General features: G+C 36.2%; 2 protein-coding genes and 3 long non-coding RNA genes across 8 annotated transcripts; 2 read left to right on the top strand and 3 right to left on the bottom strand.

Annotated features, from left to right (window-relative positions):
• The first annotated feature begins 1,025 nt into the window (after positions 1-1,025).
• LOC103454308 (uncharacterized) lies at positions 1,026-3,001 on the top strand. 2 transcript variants are annotated; one of them, XR_531980.4, is made up of 5 exons: positions 1,026-1,618; positions 1,729-1,818; positions 1,945-2,188; positions 2,271-2,354; positions 2,626-3,001. It is a non-coding gene; the product is annotated as an uncharacterized lncRNA (long non-coding RNA). The 2 variants fall into 2 exon arrangements; XR_011576761.1 differs by having other exon boundaries at positions 1,026-1,638.
• A 3,413-nt stretch (positions 3,002-6,414) lies between these two features.
• LOC139189186 (uncharacterized) lies at positions 6,415-8,105 on the bottom strand. Its single transcript, XR_011572835.1, has 2 exons — positions 6,982-8,105; positions 6,415-6,866 (listed from the first exon to the last, which is right to left on the bottom strand). It is a non-coding gene; the product is annotated as an uncharacterized lncRNA (long non-coding RNA).
• A 193-nt stretch (positions 8,106-8,298) lies between these two features.
• On the bottom strand, positions 8,299-10,500 carry LOC103426758 (2-oxoglutarate-dependent dioxygenase DAO-like). Of its 2 annotated transcripts, none has more exons than XM_008364837.4 (3): positions 9,784-10,500; positions 8,860-9,178; positions 8,299-8,762 (listed from the first exon to the last, which is right to left on the bottom strand). In XM_008364837.4, exons 1-3 carry the CDS (start codon positions 10,134-10,136, stop codon positions 8,511-8,513), a joined length of 924 nt encoding a protein of 307 aa, XP_008363059.1. In that variant the 5' UTR covers positions 10,137-10,500; the 3' UTR covers positions 8,299-8,510. The 2 variants fall into 2 exon arrangements, with proteins under 2 accessions (XP_008363059.1, XP_070663717.1); XM_070807616.1 differs by having other exon boundaries at positions 8,850-9,178; positions 9,784-10,292.
• Positions 10,501-10,985: 485 nt separating this feature from the next.
• Positions 10,986-13,335, top strand: LOC103411277 (uncharacterized). The gene is made up of 2 exons (XR_011572831.1): positions 10,986-11,569; positions 11,743-13,335. It is a non-coding gene; the product is annotated as an uncharacterized lncRNA (long non-coding RNA).
• Positions 13,336-14,570: 1,235 nt separating this feature from the next.
• LOC103454240 (kinesin-like protein KIN-14E) lies at positions 14,571-23,294 on the bottom strand. 2 transcript variants are annotated; one of them, XM_029089555.2, is made up of 24 exons: positions 22,824-23,294; positions 22,330-22,587; positions 21,946-22,018; positions 21,602-21,733; positions 21,279-21,520; positions 20,817-21,144; positions 20,126-20,225; positions 19,861-20,042; positions 19,478-19,593; positions 19,251-19,353; positions 18,893-19,045; positions 18,655-18,801; positions 18,345-18,545; positions 18,100-18,264; positions 17,924-18,028; positions 17,531-17,671; positions 17,215-17,409; positions 16,972-17,098; positions 16,668-16,870; positions 16,373-16,555; positions 15,956-16,051; positions 15,568-15,765; positions 15,167-15,438; positions 14,571-15,051 (listed from the first exon to the last, which is right to left on the bottom strand). In XM_029089555.2, the coding sequence occupies exons 2-24, from the start codon at positions 22,494-22,496 to the stop codon at positions 14,862-14,864; spliced, it is 3,819 nt and encodes a 1,272-aa protein (XP_028945388.1). In that variant the 5' UTR covers positions 22,497-22,587; positions 22,824-23,294; the 3' UTR covers positions 14,571-14,861. The 2 variants fall into 2 exon arrangements, with proteins under 2 accessions (XP_028945388.1, XP_028945393.1); XM_029089560.2 differs by having other exon boundaries at positions 22,330-22,590; positions 22,826-22,950.
• Between the last annotated feature and the right edge of the window lie 1,510 nt (positions 23,295-24,804).

Genomic DNA, 24,804 nt, shown 5'->3' with positions numbered 1-24,804 from the left:
CTTCAAATCTCGTAGATGATAAATTCGATATCAAATTAGGTTGTCCATTACGTGAGATTCCATCATAAAAACAATTGACAATATAAGAAGTAACTTAATTACTTATAAACACATATAAAGTTACTTTTTTATCTGATTTGAAATTCACTCTTAACATCAGTAAGTCATTCATAACTTAACATATGAATTTTTATTCACGTCTTTTCATCTTAGAAAATGATGGAGGATAAAATGTGTACATATCTACTGATTGATGAAACGGTAATCGTCTGAACACTTAGTTGAAATCTAACTTTACGTAAACAAAGGTTCCCAGTCAACTAAGTCATGACCAAAAATCAAAAGAACAACTTCCAGGACTTTTCTTAGTATATGCAGCGTAGTAGGGACAATGGACACTCTCTTGTTATATCAGTCCTCGCTTTTCTTTCTATCTGCAAAACAGTTTCCTACCTACTAACTTCAAATGTGAATGTAATCAAGCTAAAAGAGAATAATTATTGTGACAACTTCTTTTCAAAAGTGATTTATACGAAGTATTTTCATATATACCACCTTTTAATATGAAAGTAACTTTTGTGACAACTTGATGTCATCAACAATAATTTATCTTTCTTTACTGATGCGCTCATTTTTCACCAGCACAATGCAATGCAACATGATGCTACTATGTTTGTATGTCAAACCAATCTTGCACATAGAAAAGTTACTTGAATACTGCAACAAAAGCACTTTAGATTGTTAAGTGGCTTTCTTCACACCCTTTTTTTTATCTTTTGTACTCTCTTTTTTATTTGAGGGCGAACTTGAACGCAATGGAAATGTTGCTCCATTATGACCAAAGAGTCACAAGTTCGAGTAATGAAAACAGCGTATTTGCAAAGCAAGAGTAAGACAGCTTACGATAGACGTTCCTCCTCCGTCTCTCACAAAGCAGGAAGCCTTGTTGGCTTAGGACTCCTTTGGTTGACTCCAATAAAATTCAGACTTAATAATTAAAGTAATTTTATATAATTTACCCATAAATTTTGTTTCCAAATTTTTTCTATACAGCATTACTCTTTATCACCCCGTTTCCTGTTTGTAAACTCAGAACGTGACTACCGCACGGGTGACACGCGTCTACAACCCGAAGTGGGTCCAAACCCCGGCCTCCCTGCCAGGGTTTTCGCCAATTTGTATCGGTTAAATTTTGCAATCCAAGAAAAGTAGTTCTCTAGGAATTCTCTGGATTGTTCTAGATCGAAAATGTGAATTTTTATGATCGGTGATGATTCTGATTGATTTGGCTTCTGTTGTTCTTTTAGAGTGGAGGTTAGTAAGTGAATATAATGCCGGGGACACCAGCAACACCTTCGGCTAAGCTGCAAAGGACTCCGTGTTCCGCTCCGGGTGGTTCAAAAGTCAGTGAGGAGAAAATTTTGGTTACTGTTCGTTTGAGGCCGCTGAACAGGCGAGAGCAGGTAATGTATGATGTTATAGCTTGGGACTGCTTGGATGAGCACACTATAGTTTTCAAAGAATCCGAATCATGAGCGGCCTTCAAACCCGTACGCCTTTGTTCGCTGCTGAATTCTGTCAACCGCGCAGAGGTTTCGATGTGTGAAAATAATTTGATGTACGATATTGTAATTTTTGGTACATTCCGTTTTGTTTTCTTCGGAGTCAAGTTTCTGATAGAGTTGTTTTTACTCAAGTACCTCATTTGTTGTGATTTAAATGCGACAGATAAGGTTTTTGGCCTGATGTGCTCAACTCAGAAGGTTTACGAGGAAGGAGCCAAGGATGTTGCTTTATCTGCACTCACAGGAATGAACGGTAACTGAACATCGAGCTACTAACTTGTAGACTTATATGTACATTATATCCCGTGCAACATGGTCTTCTGCCGATTCTAAGTTGCCACATTTTCTTTTGACTGCTACAATTTTTGCATACGGGCAGACTAGTAGTGGTAAGACATTTACCACAAGAGGAATCACCGAAAATGCAGTGAGGGGCATCTTCAAACACATCAAGAATGCACGTCATAGTTCATACCATGACCATATAGCCTTTGGAATCCTCTCGTAGACGCCAGAAAGGGATTTTTGTTTTGAAATTTTCTGCTTTGGATATCTACAATGAAACTGTTGTTGATCTTCTGAAACGCAAATCTGGCTCACTTCGGCTTTTGGATGACTCTGAGGTATTTACAAGAAACTTTCATGACCGAGATCAAATGGATTCCTTTTCATGCTCTAACATTTCATTCCCCTTTTTGAATGTAGAAGGGCACCATAGTTGACAAGCCACAGGAAGAAATTGTTGAGAAGTTGGCGAACATTTGAGGCACTTAATTGAAATTTGTGAAGGTAATGTGTTAGTTTAAACTATAACTCAAGTAATAATACTTCATTTAGATCGCTTATTAATACAATGGTAGACAGATAAATTAGCTTTGTAGCAAGAGTTTGTATACAAGGCCAATTTGTTGTCTTCCACACAGGATACATAAAATCTCAGAGCTGATCCTGTGTATATATATAAATGTATATGTATACATCTTCATATATGTGTCATTAACAAGATTAAAAAATAGATGGGCTCTTGAATGTTGAGAGTTCGCAAATTTGGTTGAGGCAGAAACACAAACAGTTCGTAGGCATGGTGAAAACGGGCAGTAAAGAAACGGTTTTTACTAAATGAAAGCTCATAGCTTGCGAAAAGAAGGAAAAAAAATGGCGAGAAACCTGAAACGGAATCGACGAAATCTCCATCGATGAACAGCTGGGTAAACTTTATTGTGCGAATCTTGATGAAGGAAGCTGAGCTGCCGTTGTCTCTCTCTGTTTGTTTGTGTGGAAAAAGATGAGATTTTGTTGTGTTTGTTTCGTGTATGGGAGGATGAGCTGGGTTTAATTATGAGGTGACACGTCAATTTTAATTTGCAATTTTTGTTCACTTTCACTCATCAAGTAATTATTCACATCAAAGATTGCAAGGAAATTGGAATTCGATTTGCTGCTTTGTTTTTTAAAAATTATGTTCTAAACACACTATCTCATTTGTGATCGGATTCGATAAAACACATAACTGAATTATATATGGTGCCACAAAGAGCATCCAACTCTGGATCAAAAGACCTGATCCAAAACAGCATAGTTGGAGCATCCAACCCAAATCGAATATCATTTGGGTTAGGTTGAATTGTGGTCTGATTCGGAATAAAAATAATTAGGGTGGTTGACTTTAGACCAAATCACTTGAGTTAGGGTTGCCTTGTGGCCCTTTGCAAAAGTATTGAAATAAAGTACGTACTTGCAGGTGTTTTGATTTGTCTTATCCATGTATTAGGGGAAGTTCTGTCAAAATTTCCGTAGTTTTTAAAATTTACTAATTTTAGTTATGAGTTCATGTATATTATGACTTCATCACTTATTCGAGTGATGATCACGCCTTGATTTTGGTTTCCATTAGACACTAGAGTTGGGGTGTGTACCCAAATTTGAGTTTAGCCGTAGGCATCCCAACATTGTTGGGTACAGCTTGAATAAAAAACAAGCCATAAATTGGCTTGCGTCGAGATTGGAGCAGCCTAGAAAATTCGGGGTGCTGTCTATGTAACCCCAGCGTGAGCTGCAGCCCAACAACAACAGCTTCAGGTTGCATGAAAAAAATGGTTTTTGCTCCAAGCATTTAATGAGGGCATTCTTATCTTTCTTAAAAAAATGTTCACAAATGTTCACGTGTCTTCTCTAATTTTTGGGATATTTTTTGCTTCATATTTTTCGTCAACTCCGTTAGAACTTCTGTCAAAATGAGTCACGTGTCACGCGTGTGAAGTTCAACCAAAGGACAAATATGGAAAACCGAATGAGAAAAATTACAATGATCATTTAACTTTAACCTATTTGGAGAAATGGTCCTTTAACTTTAACCAAATTGGAGCAATGATTCTTCAACTTTAACCAAATTGTAGCAATAATTCTTCCAGCATGACTCATTGTGACAGAATTCTAACAAAGTTGACGAAAATGACCATAGTTGCACTTTTTTATGAGTTGAGGAACCAATGATTATGGATTTTTAGTTGAGAAATCCTTACTCTAATTAGATTAAAATTGAAAGACTATTATTACAATTTTCTCTAAACCATTACAATCCTATTTCCAAAAATAAAAAAAATAAAAAAAATAAAAAAAAAAACCATTACAATCCAAATTTTAGCAACAATACTTTCATGCCCCTATGTAATGCCCGCTATTTTTTATCTTTCTCCTCAGGTATAAAACTGTCTGTCTTATATTTCTCTATATGTGACCAAAAAAAAAAAGGAAATGATATATATAGATCCTCTCTGACCCCGCCAGAAAACGTTATTGGGTCCAATTCCAAAACATAACCAGAATCATGACCCATACATTAATCCGCAACTTAACCTTCACTTTCTGCTTCCCCACCTCTTACTGTAGATGTAGCTCTCATCTGGGTTTTTCAGAATGATATTTGGATTTATCCACCGAGTCTGTATCGCCTACCCAAAAAGAAGATAACATGTCAAGAACTACACTTCAAGCCGAACAAACAAGAATTGTATTTGGTTCTTAGTAGTGATATTATCTTTTCCCTCTACCTTGAATAAAATGATTGATACAGGTTTTGTAAAATCTTTCTTATTCCAATTTTCACTACGCATGTGCTCAGTTGTCCGTAATGACAAATACTATTAGAATATAATAATTAATATCTCACACGTGTCCTAACTACTAAGTCAATGAAAGTCAACACATACCCTCTAAGAGCATTTTGATAATTTCACAATTTTCAAAAATATGGTAAAATTATAGACGTGTTATAACATTAGGAATGACAAAAAAAATTGCAAAAACCAATAACAATAGACGTTAACCCCCTTCTCCCCTCCTCCAATCCTCGCAAAGAGGAGGGTCTTGTTGGCTTGGGGTTGCTAGAAGACATTCACCGTCTAACATATATATGGGTAGAGATGATAATCTATATTTTCGATTGCATATATGACTGTTAGATGGTGAATATATTAACATACAGTAGCTAGTCTCTTAATTTAAAGGAAAACTAATGAAAAAAGCTTCAAAACTTTGAGTTTTAACGATAAGTACAAAATAAAGGGTAAAGTGAATAGTACCAGGATTGACTTTTTAATGTAAAAATATGATTTTTCGTTAAAGTGAACAGTACCAGAAGTTTTTCGTTAAAGTTCCCTTAATTTAAAGAGTTGAGAAAATTGGAATATACATTTATTTTGAAGTGCATATATAGCTAAAGGGGATTAAAATCATTATCCTTTTCGAATATTTATGGGTTAAGTGAGATGCTATGAAGGTCAATAATGCTAGGAATATCAAATTTTGTGATAAGCCTAATATTTGGATGTTCACAGAAACTCCTCTGAAAATATCTATTTAGCAAATTAGATAAAAAGGTTTAGTAGAATGTATGATGAGAAAATAGCAGAAAAATTATAAAAATATCCACTAAGCTTGATAAAAGATATATTTTATACTTAAGTTCGATAAGAATTCAATTGAAGTTTTTTTTTTCTGGTACACACTCGGAGAGGAGGATTTGAACTTAAAACCTCACGTACAAGATAAAATTCTACAAATGCTTTGATCTTTCTGGGTTTAACATAGGCTAAGGGCAGGATGATATATGCTACCTAAGCTTGCCATATACATATCAGCAAATTAGCAAGGGGTGCGTAGGTAGGAGTGCAGGGGCTCCATCAGCTTTCAATTTTCTGGAGAGTTTGAACTTGCTAACTCTGTAGACCCATTTGGCAAGTGTTAAACACCTGAAAGCAGTTTTAGATAAAATATTTTTGGAACCAAATCTTAGTAAAAATGAAATTTAATTTTGGAAAAGCACTTGAAGTGTTGTTCATGCTAAAAGTACATGTTGCTTTTACAACACAAAAATATTTTATCTAAAAGAGCCTTCGGTCATTTAAAAGCACTTGTCAAATGAGCTCTATAACATTGTACACAAAAGGGACGTAGAGACGAGGCTGATCCTAATCCACGAGTTCTGGCGGAGCTTCCATCGCCTCCTCCTTTGGCCATAAGAAAAATGGACAGCCTCCCATTGCTCCATGCCTTGGTATAAAACTATCAACGACACGGTGTTATTAAATAGCATTATTATTGTAGAAAATAGTCACGTAATACCTGAGCAAAGTCTCCAAGATTGACGAAGGGGAGTGCCAGGGCAAAGGATGAACAGGCACAAGGGCACCAGATTTGTTCATCACTCCTGCAACTGTCTTTTTTTTCTTTTCTGTTTTCATTTCACTTTGTGTTGGCTGGGATAAAATCTGAGTGGCTGTATTTTCTTTGAAGCAAAAATATGGAGAAAACAAACATGAAAGACGACGGCGAAATTTCGAACTCCATATACAAATAAAACCAAGAGTATGTCATATATACACACCATCCACACTGTACAACTTATATCCTCCTAACCCGGTTACAACCTTTTTTCACCACAACACAATGAGAAAACGAGAGTATCAACTAGAACACAGAACCAAATCGTATGCTCGCTCGATGTGGTCTACCGTGCCGAAACCCTAAAGCTTACATTCCAAAATTCTGCCTAAACTTGTAATGCTAGTATTTCCAACTACAAGTTTCGCCAATCTAGTTTCTGCGAAAGTTTACATGGAATGGCGGCCATCTCTATCTTTCCCCGGTCGCTCATCCTGAATTTCTTCCAAATCTTCGTCGTCTTCTCTCTTGCCTGCTTGTTCTTTCCAATATGCAACCAACTTCTTCAGCCGCATGATTTCTTTTGAAGAAACGTTTTTGCTTGGATCATTCACGATTGATCGAACTCTTGATGCATACCTGAATTTAGCATAAAGGTGTGAAAAATTAGTAGTCGTTACCTTTTGGGAGAAACATTAAGGGTTAAATTATTTGAAATTAGACAAAGTAAATAATAAAGAGAAGTGTGACATACATTAGAGAATTGTACGTCTCGTCCACATTTGATTCAGCAGGAGAAACGTTTACAAGCATAAGCGTCTTGTTGGTAATTTACTCTTTTGCAAGGTTTTTTTAAAATTTTAATATTTTACAAGGACTAATGTTCAAAACCTCCATTATTATTTCAAGTTAGACTTGTGGATAATTTACTCAAAACTACCTAAATTATGGATCGCACCCAATCTCAATTGCAATGTCATATCTCAATTTTTAAATTTGTGACAATGTCAAACTTCTGTTAATTAGTCTGTTAAATTGACTATTAATTGATAGTGCAATTCATATTTTTCTAAAATAAAAAAATAAATTAAAAAAAAAAGTAACTTCTATACCAAAACAAGTTAAATCAAGAGGAGTGGGCCCACCCCAGCCAAACCACCCATCCTCACCCTTCTTCCCCTCTATCCGCCCCCCTTTCCTTCCTTCACCACTGAAACCACAACACCGCGCCTCCTCCGACACCCCTCCTCCGCCATCGTCCACAAACTACAAGGCCTAGGCTTCACCAACCTTGTCCTCTGCAACCACGCCCTCACCCGCCAAGAAAACGTCGAGTCCTTCTCCGCCGCCGAGAAACCCCAATTCTTGATCCCCGCCGCCGCCGCGGCATTCACGCCAACACCACGTACCCGACATATTTCATCGCCGTCAATCTCCAGAACCAGATCAACGTCATGGCTGCTTCTTTGTTGAAGGAGGAGCCTGCTTCTTTGTTGAACACTGCCAGGTTGCTGCTTTGTGGTTTTGAGTGGCCAATCTCAAATTCCTAATTTTTTTAGTAAAGGAAGAGAGAAATCGGAGATCTAGTAATAGAAGTGGGCGATGGGGGTGGGCGGTGAGCGGTGGCTGGTGCGGAGAAAATGAGCCATAAGCCAATACCTTTAATTTGTCATGTACCAGATGAAGTGAAGAAGATGATGGTACAGACAGAGACAATGAATCTCTACCAACTGCATGTTTAATTGAATTTTCTGATTTTTTTTAATTTTTAAATAGTTAAATTTTTTTAATTTATTAATACTTAATTAATGTTTTAATCTAATTGGCTGAGAAGTGAGTCCCGAGCTTACCACATAACTATTTAACAGAAAAGCTAACAGAGACTTTAGTATTGTCACGAATTGGTAGGATGATGTATGACATTACAATTTTAAAATATGAGATTGTGGTTCAATATATAATTAAAGTAATTTTGTGTAATTTAAAATTTTGGTACAATTTATAATTAAGGTAGTTTAGTGTAATTTACTCAAAAATAAACATTAAAGATAAATATGAAAATAGAAGAAAATAAACATAAATTTGATAATATCACATTATCACATACCCATTTTGATCATTTTATACTTTCACAGCCGTATTACATAAAAGTTTATCAAACACTGTTTTGTTGCTATAAGCCATTTTACAATTAAAATTTACCAAACACTTTATTACTTTACTTTATAATTATTTATTCTCACAACGGTTTATTTAAAAAACACAAGAATACCAAACTACTCTTTACGAGAGGTTGCGTACGAGTGGAAGGGCTTCACCAGCATGCAGGTTTGCGGAGAGTCTTAGCTTTCTGTAATCTTCATAAGTAAAGGGAACGTAAAGTCGAGGGTGCTCGGAATCCACCAATTCTGGAGGAGCTTCCACTCCCGCTTCCTCATCCGGTCCACGTTGGAATGAAGAGATCGAAACTCGAATTCTTGCCTCCCGGAATTGTACTCTGTGCTTCACATTGCACAACCTTCCATTGCTCCATGCCTTGACATAAAATATTAACAACATAAGGAAATATGCACAAATGAAACATGTTACAAACTTGGAGAATTTGAGGGACGCTAAACAGACAATATATTACATGAGCGACATCCCCGAGATTAACAACGAGAGTGCCTGGGCAAGGATCAACGGCTACAAAGGCGCCGGATTTGTCCATTACTTCCAAGCCACCGACAATTTCATCGTCCTGAAGAATGGTTAGAAATCCTGAGTCTGTATGTGATCGTAAGCCAAGGGATCCAACTGATTCAGAAGTGAAGGTGTACTTGTTTATCCTGAACTGGCAGGGCCACCCCTTGAGATAATCACTATCAGCCAACCCTAGACTCTCTGCCAACTTCTGCCCTATGTCCACAATCTGCTCGCACACTGCTTGAGCATACTTCTCTATCACCTCTCTGTTGGTTTAGTGACAAAAACAACTTTAAGACGAGTTTTTCTACTATGCATCAACGTATGCTCAAATTAACAACTAGATTTTAATGTTCTAGATGAAACCATTGTATATAACATTTTGCTAAAGCACAATTTAACATATGTGCAGAAACTTTTGTTTTTGTGTTTTTAAGTATTGATAAATCACAATTGACATGTTTGTGGATACTTTTGTTTTTATATTTTAAGTCAATTCAGTATTTGTTGTTATTTGCAGGTAGGTAACGAGGAATTGTTCCTTGCAATTAAGGAGCCAAGTGGCTTTTTAACATATACAAGTATCGAAAAATCTATTAAGGTTGTAATTTATTTTCTTCTTCATTCAATAAATAGTCGTCAATAGAGTTTAGAGCTTCGAGTTTAGGGTTGACATGTTGACCGAATAATATATATCATTATTTACTAATCTAGAGATTAAGGTTCTACCAATCTTCTCATTCAACGATCATCGTTTGAGATTTGACCTCAGCAGAGACTGAGCAGCACTAGACACATAGGTTGTGTTTTCTTGTTTTCTCTTAGCTAAAATTTAAGCAATAGTAAAATTATCAGACGATCAAAAGCTAACCTCTGGTACGAAGAAGCATTTAACTGAGAGCAAAAGCTGTCCAGAGCCTGACGCGATCCCAAGTCGTGGAACCCTAAAGATTCATAGATAGGGTTGACTTTGCTGGGAGCCAGGTATCCACTGCCAGCTATCACTTCCTTGTTCTGCTTCTTGATCTCCATGGGCAGGTCCAGCAAAGATCTGACCACTGATATCATCTCCGACATCAGAGCTGGTGGGATCATGTGGTTCACAAGCCTGAAGCATCCCCATGTCTCTGATGCTTCCCTCAGCTTCCTGTACTCTTCTGCTTCTGGAAATTTTTTCAGGTCAATGGCTGGGATTGTCCTGCAGTCTTCCTCTCCACCTCCCATTTCTGAATATTGGGTTTGTTTCTTATTTCTCCTGGTTTTTTTTATACAAACAGCAAGAAAGAATCAAACTCGAGACTTCAAATACTTTTAACTAACTGAGCTACGTAGACTTTCAAATTCTATTTTTTATTTGGACATTTGGATTGGATTTGTTCATTTGCGATTGAATGACTGCACCATACGCATTTGTTTTTTGACTAATTAAGGTAAGTTTAATTAAGGGGTCGGCAAGAAGATAAAGATTAGCACGCCACCCATTTTAATGCAAATCGTCAGCATCAATTTTTTTGCCATAAAATCATCATCAGCATGCATTTTCAATTGTTAATGTTTCTTTTCAATCGTCAGCATCATTTACTTAATAACTTTTTTAGGATGGCAAAAAAAATTGCAAAAACCAATAACGATAGACGTTAACCTACCCCCCCCTCCTCTCTTTTCCCTCCAACCCTTGCAAAATGGGGAGTCTTGTTGGCTTGTGGTTGCTAAAGACATTCACCATGTAACGTATATATGGGCAGAGATGATATTCTATATTTTCGATTGCATCTATAACTGTTAGATGGTGAATATATTATTTACAATAACTAGTACCTTAATTTGAAGGGCAGAGAAAATTGGAATATACATCGACTTTGAAGTGCATATATAGCTATAGGGGATTCAAATCACTATCCTTTTTGAATAATTCTGGGTTAAGTGAGATGCTTTGAACGTCAATAATGCTAGGCATATCAAATTTTGTGATAAGCCTAATATTTGGATGTTCCCAGAAACTCCTCTGAAAATATCTATTTAGCAAATTAGATAAAAAGGTTTAGTAGAATGTATGATGAGAAAATAGCAGAAAAATTATAAAAATTCAATCTATTCTAAAACTCAAAATCAACTGTGTTACTGTTCATAAGCACAGTGTGCTTCCTATTTTGCCCTCAGTTAGTTTGTATTATTTGAAGTCTGCCACTGACCAAAGCATCTCTCGACAGCTGGAATCGCACTCACCTCTTCTTCCTGCTTTGGGTGGTTCATTCTTTCCATTGGATTATGTTTGGGTGAGTTCTTCGTTCATAGTTGCGCTCCTCCCGACTTCGATTCCCTGTTCGAACACAAACCCAAACCTTTTCATCTCCTTCCCCAAATCAACACGATCATCCATTAATTTTAATTCGCGCCCAAGTCCTTAGAACGCTCGAACCCAGTTTGGGTTCGATATTCCCGCCGACTTTCAAAGGTTTTCCGGTGGCGGCTGGCCCTGCAACCAAAACTATTTGACTCAGACAGTCCCAACAACAACATGTGAGCTTTGCATGCTCGAATCTACCCGTCGATCAAAGATTTCCATAAGTCCACCTTGCGGTGGGTTTTTTCGACGAGGATCGGAATCTTTTTCGGCCAATTTCAGGCCTTTGAGACCTTTTTTGGGTCCAGCCAAGGTAATACTTTTACTCTACACCTTCGAAAGTTACCCCAATTGTATTCTCTCTTTTTCTACACTTTTGCAAGGTAACAATTACTAATTTAGTTTTTCAAGAACAAAAATTGCTGCTTTTATGTTTTTGATTAATTTATTTGCTTTGAAGTTTGAGAATTTGGAACTGGTATGCAGGATGATCATGAATGAATGGTACTCTTCTGCAATGGCGGGATTTGTTATCTGTGGGGCAACTGATTGGTTAAGTTATTTCGAAGCGTTTTTCATAGAAATTGATTTATGCTGGACATAGTTGCATGATTCATAATGATTAGGCTTGAATCAGATTCTGTAAATCAATTTTGGTGGAGGAGTTGTTCCGTAGCCTGAGGAAGAACATAGCAATGTTTTTGAAACAAGGTCTGGCCGAAATTTTTCTATAAAATTTCACAATTTTTGAGTTTTAAGCCATTCAAATTGGTTTGTTAAGTAGGAATAAAAATACCAATTAATTAAAGATTAGTAATTTTCTCAAGAACTAATTACTAACCAAATTCACATCTGCCTGTATTAATCTATTAAGTAGGTTATCTATTGATTTTTTTTTTTTTAGTGATTTTGTGTACAGAGTGCTGTGTTGGAACCAACAATGTTGTATAGTCTAATTATTGTCCCTTAATATGATTGAATTTTAATTAGTTGTATGTATATCCAGAACTAATGAAAGTATTCAAAACTCTGAATTTGTAGCTCTCAAAGTCCTCAGACCCAAATTCCTCAACTTTTCCTCAAACCCACAACTTTGGCTTTGACCGTTCTTTCTCCTCCTTGGGTTCTATTTTCGTCTCTGATCCCTCGAGTAAGCAGTCATTGCGGCCAGTTTTCATGGTCGGCTTGGATCTTTTAAGTTTGATTGATAAGGATTAGTGAAATAGTTTACACTAAACATGATTTGATTATATCTTTCCTCTTAAGTTTATTATGCAGCTCCTTTTATAGGCAATGCTTCCCCTTAGTTCTGTTTATTGGGTTCCTTTTGAATATCTTTTATGATGTCCAGCTTTCTCACTGTACATTTGGTACCTGAGTATTGGATGTTAGCTTAGAGATTTTGAAATACCAATGTTTTTTAGTTATCGTATTATTTTGACCGTATTATTTGCTTTTTATGACCTAAAAAAACAGTAATGAATGATAAGATGGGTTTTGATTTATATATGCAAAGTGTCTGTAACTGCTGCTTATGATAATTTTGTTGGGGATCCTATTACTATGCACTAGCTTGGCGCCAATGAGTTTTTTTATTTGATTTGAGAGAAATTGAGGAATGAGAAATTGTTTTTTGCTTATGCTTTTTTTAGGTGCGTACTAAATTGAATGGCTAATACAAAATGTGAACCAATCTTACTTTTTAATTTTTGTGTGCCTGCAAATCATATGCAATTTAGATTCATTCAATTCTTAAGTGATCGAGTTCTATTTTTAATTTTTTTTGTATTTTTTTTCAATTCATCGTTATCGTACAAGACAAAGGAGACATCATTAACGACGCATATGGGTGTCTTTAGTGGAACAAATCTTACCTTTTGAGCTTTGTACAGTTTTAAACGTTATAGTCTCCCTGGGAATAGGACCATAGCTTTTGAAGAACAATCCATGAGGATGACATACTAACATCCTCCATTTTTGGCATGTAATATATGATTGTAAATAGTACTCTCTAGCTATGGTGTACTACCATCCCAATTTTTGTCATGTAATATATGAATGTAAATAGTACTTTGGTTATGGCTATGGCGTACTCTCTGGCACATATTTTCTCACGTATATATGCCCTACTTTTTACACGTTTAAGACAATTTTGAGACCCGCAGAATCGCGCGGGCTTCACTGCTTGTATCAACTAAGCTTGATAAAAGTTATATTTTATAATTAAGTTCGATAAGAATTCAATTGAAATTTTATTTTTCTTGTACAAACTCTAAGAGGATGATTCGAACTTAAAACCTCACGTACAAGATAAATACTAGCATACCACAAATGCTTTGATCTTGTTTTCTGGGTTTAACATAGGCCAAAGGCAGGATGATATATGCTACCTAAGCTTGCCATATACATATCAGCAAATTAGCAAGGGGTGCGTAGGTAGGAGTGCAAGGGCTCCATCAGCTTTCAATTTTCTGGAGAGTTTGAACTTGCTAACTCTATAGGATCGTTTGGCAAGTGTTTTTAAACATCTAAAAGCAATTTTAGATAAAATGTTTTTGGAACACTTCAAGTGCTTTTAGAACACAAAAATATTTTTTCTAAAAGAGTCGTCAGTCATTTAAAAGCATTTGTCAAACGAGCTCTATAACATTTGTACACAAAAGGGACGTAGAGATGAGGATGATCCTAATCCACGAGTTCTGGCGGAGCTTCCATCGCCTCCTCCTTTGGCCCGAAGAGAAATGGACAGCCTCCCATTGCTCTATGCCTTGGTATAAAATAATCAACAACACGGTGTTATTAAATAGCATTATTATTGTAGAAAATAGTCACGTCGGTCTTTTCCTTTCATCTCGATAGCAAATAATTTCAAGACGGAGGTAGATTCCTTCCCACTTTCCGTGTCTTCCCGTGCTCTTCTATTTTGTGTGATCACGGTTAAGTCACGTCAATATTTTATATTAATTTTTTTATAGAGATAATAAGATAAAAAGAAATAGTAATATAAAATGTTGACATAGCTTAACCGTGACCACACAAACAAGAGGACACGGGAAGTGGGAGGGCAGAGAATCTGCCTCCTTTCAAGACAGTCTTGATATGACATAAATAGAGTATCAACGTAATACCTGAGCAAAGTCTCCATCGACAAAGGGAGTGCCAGGGCAAAAGGATGAACAGGCACAAGGGTACCAGATTTGTTCATCACTCCTGCAACTGTTTTTTTTTTTTTTTTTTTTTTTTTTTTTTTGGTTTCACTTTGCGTTGGCTGGGATAAAATCTGAGTGACTGTATTTTACTTTGAAGCAAAAATATGGAGAAAACAAGCATGAAACTCCATATACAAATAAAACCAAGAGTATGTCATATATACACCATCCACACTGTACAGCTTATATCCTCCTAACCCGGTTACAACCTTTTTTCATCACAACACAATGAGAAAACGAGAGTATCAACTAGAACACAGAACCAAATCGTATGCTCGCTCGATGTGGTCTACCTACCCTGCTGAAACCCTAAAGCTTACATTCCAAAATTCTGCCTAAACTTGTAATGCTAGTATTTCCAACTACAAGTTTCGCCAATCTAGTTTCTGCGAAAAGTTACATGGAATGGCGGCCATCTCTATCTTTCACAGGTCGCTCATCCTGAATTTCTTCCAAATCTTCGTCGTCTTCTCTCTTGCCTGCTTGTTCTTTCCAATATGCAACCAACTTCTTCAGCCGCATGATTTCTTTTGAAGAAACGTTTTTGCTTGGATCATTCACGATTGATCGAACTCTTGATGCATACCTGAATTTAGCATAAAGGTGTGAAAAAATAGTAGTCATTACCTTTTGGGAGAAACATTAAGGGTTAAATTATTTGAAATTAGACAAAGTAAATAATAAAGAGAAGTGTGACATACATTAGAGAATTGTACGTCTCGTCCACATTTGATTCAGCAGGAGAAACGTTTACAAACATAAGCGTCTTGGCGTTGCCACCAAGTGAATCACTCATAAGCATCGTTAACTTATGGTTCCTGTACGGTATGTGTTGACCACCGGAAGATAAAGAACTAATAACATCCCCAAGTGCTGAAAGCGATTTGTTGATGCTTTGCGCTTCTTTAAGTTGACTACCTGAAGAGCCCGACTTCTTTATTCTTTCCGAACCAGCAAGATCCACAAAACTTAGCTACACATGATTATGTAAAAGAAAGATATTAATGAAGATAATTTCAAAACAAATATTCAACTAGACCTGAAGTGAATGCAAACCAATGTGCATCACCTTAATTATTTATTTTGAAATATATTAATATACCTTTCCTCTTGCAACAGATTGGGTTTGAAGGTTGGTACTTTCGATGACGACAGAAACTATGAGGTGTGATCTTGAACTTTCATCGTTCATCTGAGTTCCAGCAGTATGCCTTCGTTCAGAACCTCTTTGAATGACACTTTTCAGTTCGTCATGTGATGAAATTGAGAGAACTGTTACATTCTCAACCGAGACCATACCCTAACATTACAAAATCAACCATTGAGCGACCTTAAAGATGTGATACTAATCAACAGATCAGAATATTAAAAAAATTCAATAACATGAATTCAGGATCAAATGTAATTAACCAAAAATACTCTTCACAGTCTAATAAAAAAAAACATGCCTCGTAGAATTACAAAGTATTACAGACATGTAAAGAGATTACCTTTGAATCTTTCTTGATCTCCAATTTCAAACGCTTGCCATTTTTCGGTAAGAGAAGGTCTACAAGTGTATCTTGATACAACTCCAACATGTATGCCTGCGTAAAAAATATTTACTCAATACCATTACCAAGTAGTAACTGAAAAAAAACCATTACCAAAAGCCTAAACAACAATGAATGTAATTCGTATATTTTTTAGGGTGTTAAACTAGATATGATAAGACTTCTTGTCCATCTTGTATTTTTTTTTTCCCCATTTTCTTCTATTTATATGGGACGTTTTTATTGTACTTACTGTACAGAAGTTTCATATGTTCATAGGAAACGAAAGCATTTAACAATGTTATCTTGCTCTTGCAAGGGTTTTAAGTGGCGACCACTAAAATTGTTCATTGTACAGAACCAACAAGATGATACCTTTAACGAAAATGAGAATTTGTTGTTCTCTCGCCTCAATATTTTAAACAGCTCTGCAGTAGCTCGTGGAGTAAGTCCAGGATTAGTTTCTGAACCGTATATGGTATATGTCTTTCCGGAACCGGTTTGCCCATATGCAAATATGCACACATTATACCCATCAACTGCAGATTGTACCAAATACTGCATTACATGCACGTAAAAAAATGTTAGAAATGATTTACAAATGCATATTCATAGCAATTAAAAAAATTAGATCTCTTTCGATGAAACCATTTAATACAAAAAAACTTACCCTGGTATCTTCAAAGACATCCTCTTGGGTGGCATTACCATCAAATACACGATCATACATATGTTGTTTCAGTTTGTCATCTTTCCATGGATGTTCAATTGTGAACTCATCTACACTTTTAACTGTATCTCTTTCCTTTTCTGTAATTTCTTTTTCACTCAAAGGTCTTAATCGACAGAAGACTCTAATCTTGCCTTTCATATCTGAAAAGTATATAGAATGGAAAAAACATCACATCAGTGATACTAAAAGGACAGAACAAAAGGTTAACTTAAATATTGTAAAGATTTCAAGGAATGACAACCTTCTATAGTATTAAAATATCGCTTCCTCAAAAGTTGTTCTTCCTTGTAAAGCGCTTCCATCTCAGCTAGCTGAGCTCCTTGCATCCTCAAGATGGCAGCAGTTTGCTCGTTCTTTCTATCAATGTCCTGAAATCAAACATGACTTTGTTGGCAATGTTCACCATTTTTGGAACCTTGTACATAAAATAAATACAACAAACGAAAGAAAACGCTTTATTAAAGAATCTATACAGGACCATTACCTCTTTCATTTCTCTCAGTTCCTCCAATTCCTTTAAGCTACTTTGTAATTCAGCAACCTCAGAGTTTTTGGTGGCAAGAGTTGACTTAAGACCTGCTAATTCTTGGTTAACTCCTTCAAGCTTCTTTTCAAGTTCAAACACTTGAAGCTTTAACGCTCTACGCTCTTGCTCAAATTTTTTCTCAACAGAATCAATCTACATAATGAACACTCACTAAGATATTTGATTCTTCTATTGGGTACCAGAATCAAAGACATTACAATCATTAAAAAAGAAACAACGAACCAACACCAAATTAAGATATCAAGGGAATAACCTCAACAGATTTAGTCTTTTTGAGCCCAGAAAGTCTTTGCTCCAATGATATTTTTTCATCAGATAGTCTCCTTATAGTTTTTTCTTTTGCTAACAACTCCTCAACACGAAGCTTTATTTCGTCTTCGAGCTTCTGCAATGCCTGTGTAAGATATTGTTTTCAAAATCCCTTGTGCCTTGTCATAAACCACTTTTTTTTTTTTTTTTTTGAATCTAGTGTCTCCGGGTCTTTGACCCGACTACTCACTAGGCCACCCGCCTGACCCCACAACATTTGGTAGGCAAGAAACTCTAGCAATTGCTAGGTGGGTACCTTGAGAGCCTTGTCATAAACCACTTGATAGAACCAACTTAACTAAATTGATACCAAAATGTATTTTCATAAAAAACTTACGTGGTTATTTCCACCAACTTGCTGTGTTTTGTTATTTTTCTCTGCCAATTGATTACCCAAGTTTTGCAGCCTTGCTTCCACGCTTTTTTTCTCTAGTAGTGCAGCCTTAATAGATTTGAGAATCCAGTTAGAATATTTAAAGCACATTGGGTGCAAATACAATTAGTCACACTGACCTGAAGTGCCATATCCTTTTCATCACACAATAATCTAAGCCTATCATGATCACATCTAACTTCTGTCAGGTTTTGCTTCTCAGATGCCAAGGATTGCTTCAAACTTTCTAATTCTTCTTGCATGTTTGCTTCTTGTTTTTGCTTTTCACGCAATTCTTCCAGCAACTGAATTAACATAGTTTCATTCAACCACCAGGTAATAGCAGTAATCAACATTTCAGCACATTAAAGTCTTATTTTCTTACTTGATCAGCATTCCTCTGAGACTCTTCAACAGCTTTTGACAAATGCTGTACACGTTTTTCATAAACTTCACCATCAGAGGGCTTAACATTGTTAGAAAGATCTCCGTTTGTTGAACCACTAGCAGCAGGCCGAGCTTTAGAATAGCGCCTCAACATGACATCATTTATGTGTGTTTGAAGAGCAACACAAATTTCTTCACCCTGCATGTAAAGGAGAAATGCATATAAGTCAAATAAACTTTGGTGAAGAGACCTAAAAACCTCAAAAACGATGAATCAAATAACAGATAAGTTAAAGAGGTGCCAAAACCTGCTTTGTTTCAAACTGGAAAATGTGAAGAACACCTGCAACTCTCATCTTAAAGAAAACAGCAGTGTTGCTACTACCAAATTGCATGATGTCTCTTAGCTCAGCTGAATGTAGATATTCCTTTGGAACTGGACGGAAAAAATGAACCTGTGGAATGTGATATCATAATGTCAATATAACGTTAAAACGAGGTGCGCACACACATATATTATATTTGTATATGAAGATATAAACTCACCCCTCTTTTGTTAATGCCCAAAATAATTTTCCCTGGAAGAAGTCCAATGGGATCATCAATCTTGCGAACACTGAAGAAGACTGAATTCCCGTAAGGAAGTTGTCTCAGTATTCTCAAAAATTGTTGTCTTGCATCATCTTTTGTCAAATTTTCCTACAATACAACAGCAATGTCTTGTATCATAAGTATTATCTCCTTCAAGTAAAGACGTATGATTGAGGATGCATGCACAAGGAGTCACAGACAACCAAATCAGATAACAAGTTTGTATTTCTTTTTTAAAGTAACTGTATATAAGAACTCGTGCAACAGATTTCCATGCATATCAATTTAAAGTTTTACCACTCTGGTAACTTACCATTGAATGGTAACGAGAAAGAATATCAAACTCCCACTCTCGTTTTGCTCGTGTGATTGCGATTTGTCTGGGTAGGAAGCGTTCCAAAAGCAAATTCCAGTCACTGAAAAATATTAACCTCAAGTCAACATAGAAAGACCAACTATAAACATGACATACTCTAAAACAATAACAGATAACAAAAAGCCAAATAAAATATGGAACAGAAAGGTAGCAAGAACACTGACGTGCATGATTCAGGATTGCGCAGAAATCCGATGTCAACCAAGATTTGCAATGCAGACAGCTGGGCAGCATCATCTCTTCCGACAGGATAATTTCCCAGTATATAATCATGTTGCAACTATAACATAACAACATATAAACAAACTTTGGAGGTTAATCGCAATAGTCTAATACTACCGCAGAAGTTAATCATCAAGATAGAAATCATTATGTTCACGAATTCAACTTGAGCTCTTGAAAGCAACGTTTACCTTGGTGTCATTCAAAGAGCCATGTCAAAACAACAGGTCAACAAACAATGCTCAAATTCTTTTTTAATGAGCATCACAAAGGAAAAACAACAAAGGATAAGAAGCTCAGTAATACTTTTATTGAGATTACGCACCTGAACATAGGACAACTGCACAAACATTGGATCAGTGACAGCTTCATCCGACTCCCGAAACAGCTTTTTCTTAAATGTCAGCTTGCAATGCAATATTTCTCCTTTACTTCGATCCTTTGCGGCCTTGAGTTCTGCTAATAGATCCCCTATGTACTTGTTGTCATCTAACCCAATATACTCCTCTGTGTGACAAGAAAATGCATATCAGATAATGTTCAGTGAACCCTAACATAGGAAACCACAAGGAAGAAAAATAAAAGAATACCATTTCCAGGATCAGGTGATTTTGAGCCAGTTACAACTTTACGGCATTCAAACAGACTGAAGCTAGAAGGAGCTGAGAGTTTAATTACCCCTGCAAGTTCCTGAAAGCCACACGGAAACTTATCAAAAACATAATCAAGAAGACAGATGTATGACAGAACAAGAATAAAGAAACTTTTAACAGTACAAAACTGGGGCATATTATTATTACAATCCTATGAGCACTTAAAGGTGATGGGTCGTAATTGCAAATCACAAATATAAACTAAACAGATTCAGTGGCAAAAGACCTTGTGAGTTAGACAGGTCCACAACACAACTGTGGTTACTCATCATACTGGATAATTCAGAGTCATTATGCCATAGTCAGAAGTAATTACTTAAAAAAAGGTCCAAGTTATTAAGCGATTGATACAAAATTTCTTAATATCAGTACTTCAAACGTGTGTCAAATACACCCAGTATGTTGCTACTGTATCACCCTAAATATTTACTTTACCAGAAAGTTGTTTGCTTAAAATTTGAATTTTGTGATGACCTACCAAAGCAAAGGCTTGCCAGTTGCCACTATGTTTGACTGTAAGGCACATGTAATTCTGCTTTGCATATTCAACTCTTTATTTTTGTGATATTTTGTCCTTTGACTCTTTGGTACCCAAACAGATAGTGCACATTAAAGTTGATAAGCCTACCTCAACAGCATCAGCCACTGTTGTTGCCATATCATATGTGATTTCTTCAAAGGTTTCATCCAAGAAAAACACAATTGTTGTTAGCTTTCGACCAGTTAAAAGCGCTTCAATCTCTTCGCGGCCTGGTATTGTATGTCTAGGACCAGCCTTTACAGAACGCTTTAAAGCATTTAATGTATTAATTGCTAGGACTTGAACCTCAGAGTCAATATTCACACCATGTGCTACATTGTGGACATACTCGGACAAATACCCCCCAATGTCCTTGCTCGGAGGCATAGAGGATGAACACAGATACATTAATTCCCATGCTTTGATCAAATATTGCCTGTTATAACAACACCAATTAAGTCAAGTCATGGAGCATAGAATTGACAATAGTTTTACCACTGCCTTTTACACACCCAAATCTTATCTATCATAGAAACAAAACACTATGACTGAAAAGAAAACGATGCATACTTATCGGGATTATTTCTTGTTTGTTTTGAAATCTGAACAAAAAGCTCATCCCGAAGCTCTGTCCGCTTCAAGGTTTGCTTAAACATCTTTCCAACAAGCTCTACCCGTTCATCTAAGCTTGCTGGAGTAACTCGATCATCAGATGAATCAACTCCCATGTACTTCAAAATGATTTGGAACAGTTTCATTGCCCGGCTTACCAGGTCACTATTGATTTTCAGTAATGACGTAGGTATTGGATCCTGTAAAAGCACATAATTTAGCTCTTCAAGAGTTTTAAAGTTTAATAAATAGAAGTATTATGAAACATAGCATGTAGTTACCTTTTGGTAGCACAGCATATCCTCAAAAGTGAACCTCTCTCGGGGTTGAGGACCAATGGATTTTTTTGTAAAGAATCCACGTTTTCCAGCAGACTGAATCTGTTTCTGCATCAACCTCAAAAATCCTTCTACCTATTTTCAAAAGATAATAAATTATATAAAGAACATAACAACTGTTGATTGCCCTAAAACAATGAGCAATAAAAATTATATGTATTCGAGTAATTTCATTTCTGGAACAAAAAAACAACAAAGGAGAATGACCGCCGAAATGTATGCTTGTACATGTTGTGTAGGTGTGTGTGAGCATATCCCGTTGATTATTAGAGAATATATGCTCCTACCTGAAATCTATCAATCAAGGGTATTGCACCAGCAAGTTCTGCTGGGATGTCCATGGACAAGGTCCTTGGTGTTCTGCAATTAACAAGCGGAGAAAATGCTGACAGTCAGAGGCCATACGACGTCATAACAAGTAAACTCCTAACCGCTGATCAGTTTTGCAAACCAGAATGTTTACGAACCCATCTTTGTGATTGTACCATTATGAATTAGACATCATGACCGATTTCAAATCACAATTTTACAACCAGAGATAATATGTCATGCCTCACTCTAGTTTATGCTACCAAATAAAACAGGCATAATGAATTGGTAAGCGGAACAATGAAGGCATTCAAAGCGCAATTTGAAGACACGGGTTAAGAGGAACATGCGAGTGAACATACTGCGGTGCCAAGCTGGAGCTGTCACTGTCATAATCATCCCCATTTGCAAATGCAACAGCAGCAGAGCTGTGTAAAGGAGTTGTATTCTCATTGCCATTGCTAGAGCTAAAAGAAGACCTACTTGTTCTCACACTTTGCGCCATTGACGGGTGCAGGTCCATTGTCATTTCAGTGCAACCCCCACAGACAGACACACACACACATACTTCCCAGAACCAGCTTCAGTTCCTCAAATCATTCAGGTACGAGGTTATCTTCCTTAAATTCAGAACAACACAAAAACAAATGCAACAAAAAACCAAGTTAAAAACACATTCATACGAAACGTTACACAATCAAAACATAATCTGTTCATCCTAATAATTTCCAGAAACCACCAAAAACCAAAAAATAAACACATAAAGCCGACAACTTCCATGGTAAGGCGGCAGCATCAAGCCACCAACGACCAAACCCAGAAAATAAAAGGCCTCAAAAATCAAAAAAGCACCAACCTTGATGAAATTATTGCCTGCCTGCAATTGGGTCTTTGGATTTTGTCTCTGAGGAGATAACAGATCGAGAGACAGAACGAACAGAGAACAAAAAAAACCCAGAAGAAATCAAATGTAATGTGACATTCATAAATCGATGAAACGGGGTAGAAGAAGGTCTCTTTCTCTCTGACACTGACCTCTGCAAAATTGAACGATCGGAGAGAGGAGAGAGGAGAGAGAGAGAGATCTGAGCTACCAAAAAAACTCAGACGCACCACTGCTTCCAGTGAAGGCAGAAAGAATCACGGGACTATTATAAATGACAAAGGGTATTTACGTAAATTCAAAAACATTTATTTTTTAAAGCTTTTGCTTTATTTTGCCCGTTCGGGTGCGACTTTGTGTGTGTTTCAATCCTTCGAGTTTTCAGAGTGCGAAATGACCATTATATCCTCGTGCCTCTACTCATTTGTAATTCGAATTTTTCGTTTATTTTTCCGAGGAGGGTCTTTTTATTGGTACGATATATATAAAATTTGAAAAGGTGTGGAAGGGTATTATTGTAATTTGGCGAATGTCCTTGGGACAGGAGGGAGATGCCCCAAACTTTGGGCCTTCCACCCGCTAAAGCTTGTCCTTGTGGGAAGTTTTTTGTGATGGGCCCATCCCATCTAACTTTATCCTTCCAAGTTTCCTACTTTAGAAGCCAACAATTTCACTTTTGTTTATGGTTTTACTTAAATTTTACAAAAAGGGAGAGAAAAATAACAATAAAATCTTTTATTGCAGCTCAATTAGTACCGACAAATTTGGATATGATTCTAATTTGTAAATGATTTTGATTTTGTTTGCCCATTTTTAATGTCGAAGCAAAATTCACAATCTGACAATATAACGTCACATGTTAATATTTTTAAATCTTCCTTACCGCGAAATTGTTGATTATTGTGGCTTGGCCACCAACTGGTCATCTTTTATAAATATTTCGTTATTATATATATATATATGATAAGACATTGTTTAATCATAACATTCTCAATTAGGACTACATTAACTTAGTATTTTGTAGTTCTTAAAAGATTCTTCTACCAATTTAAAACTTAGTAATTTGAGACTTTAGTTGTGGTTTTAATAACAATGTCATCAAGTTCAAGTTCAATTAGTACTACATGTTTGGACATGATTTCACTTTTAAATGATCATGATTATAATTTTGCCTTTTGAGATTGGTTCAAATAGATTCATAGTCTAATATCATAACAAGTTAAGTATATAATAACAAAATATTATTCTAATAAAAATGTTTACAGTCATACGTATTTTTACCGTCTTAAAAATCTACCAATTAAGAAAATGTCATATTTACCCTTTGTCTATGTCAAAAGTATAGGAACACCCCATGTCTTAGAAGGTAAGAAAATTCTCAATTCATGCCATGTCCCATCTAAGTGAGGAGCCAGCATTTCAAACAAGGAAATTGGGTCCCTATTTATTATATTTATACAAATTTTTTTTTCCCATATATTTATACAAAAATGGATATACAAAGTATCTTGCTTTGCTATATGGAAATGCCCCTAATGTCAAGAAGCCGGCATTGCCGGCAAACATGCCAAATGTAGAAGAAGAGTTTAATACAACTCAGGAGTGTTGCCACTTGATTGACTTAGCAACACAAATTTGGATATATGAATATATTGCTTAATTAATTAGGTTTACGTTTTTTCATATGACAATTACGTTCTCGTGGTCACCAGGTGACCAAGAAATGCATAGTCACTCAATTTTAGGTTTAGTCTCAGCTCTCAACAACAAATCTAAAGCTGGATGATCGTAAATTTTTAGTCAGCAGACGAAAAATGAAAACGAGACTCTTCTATATAAATGTGGTAAAGGGCAAAAATAAACATTGAAAACCCACAAAGTAGAACAAGTCAAGGAGCTTAAATTGCAATAAAGGAAATCATGAGAAAGTTGAGAAGTGTGTACGTCTCAGTCT

The sequence above is a fragment of the Malus domestica genome, chromosome 02 (genome assembly GCF_042453785.1).
Source record: "Malus domestica chromosome 02, GDT2T_hap1".
Lineage (NCBI taxonomy): Eukaryota > Viridiplantae > Streptophyta > Magnoliopsida > Rosales > Rosaceae > Malus > Malus domestica.
Note: the sequence above shows the minus strand (reverse complement) of the source record. Positions and strands in the feature narration are given on the sequence as shown.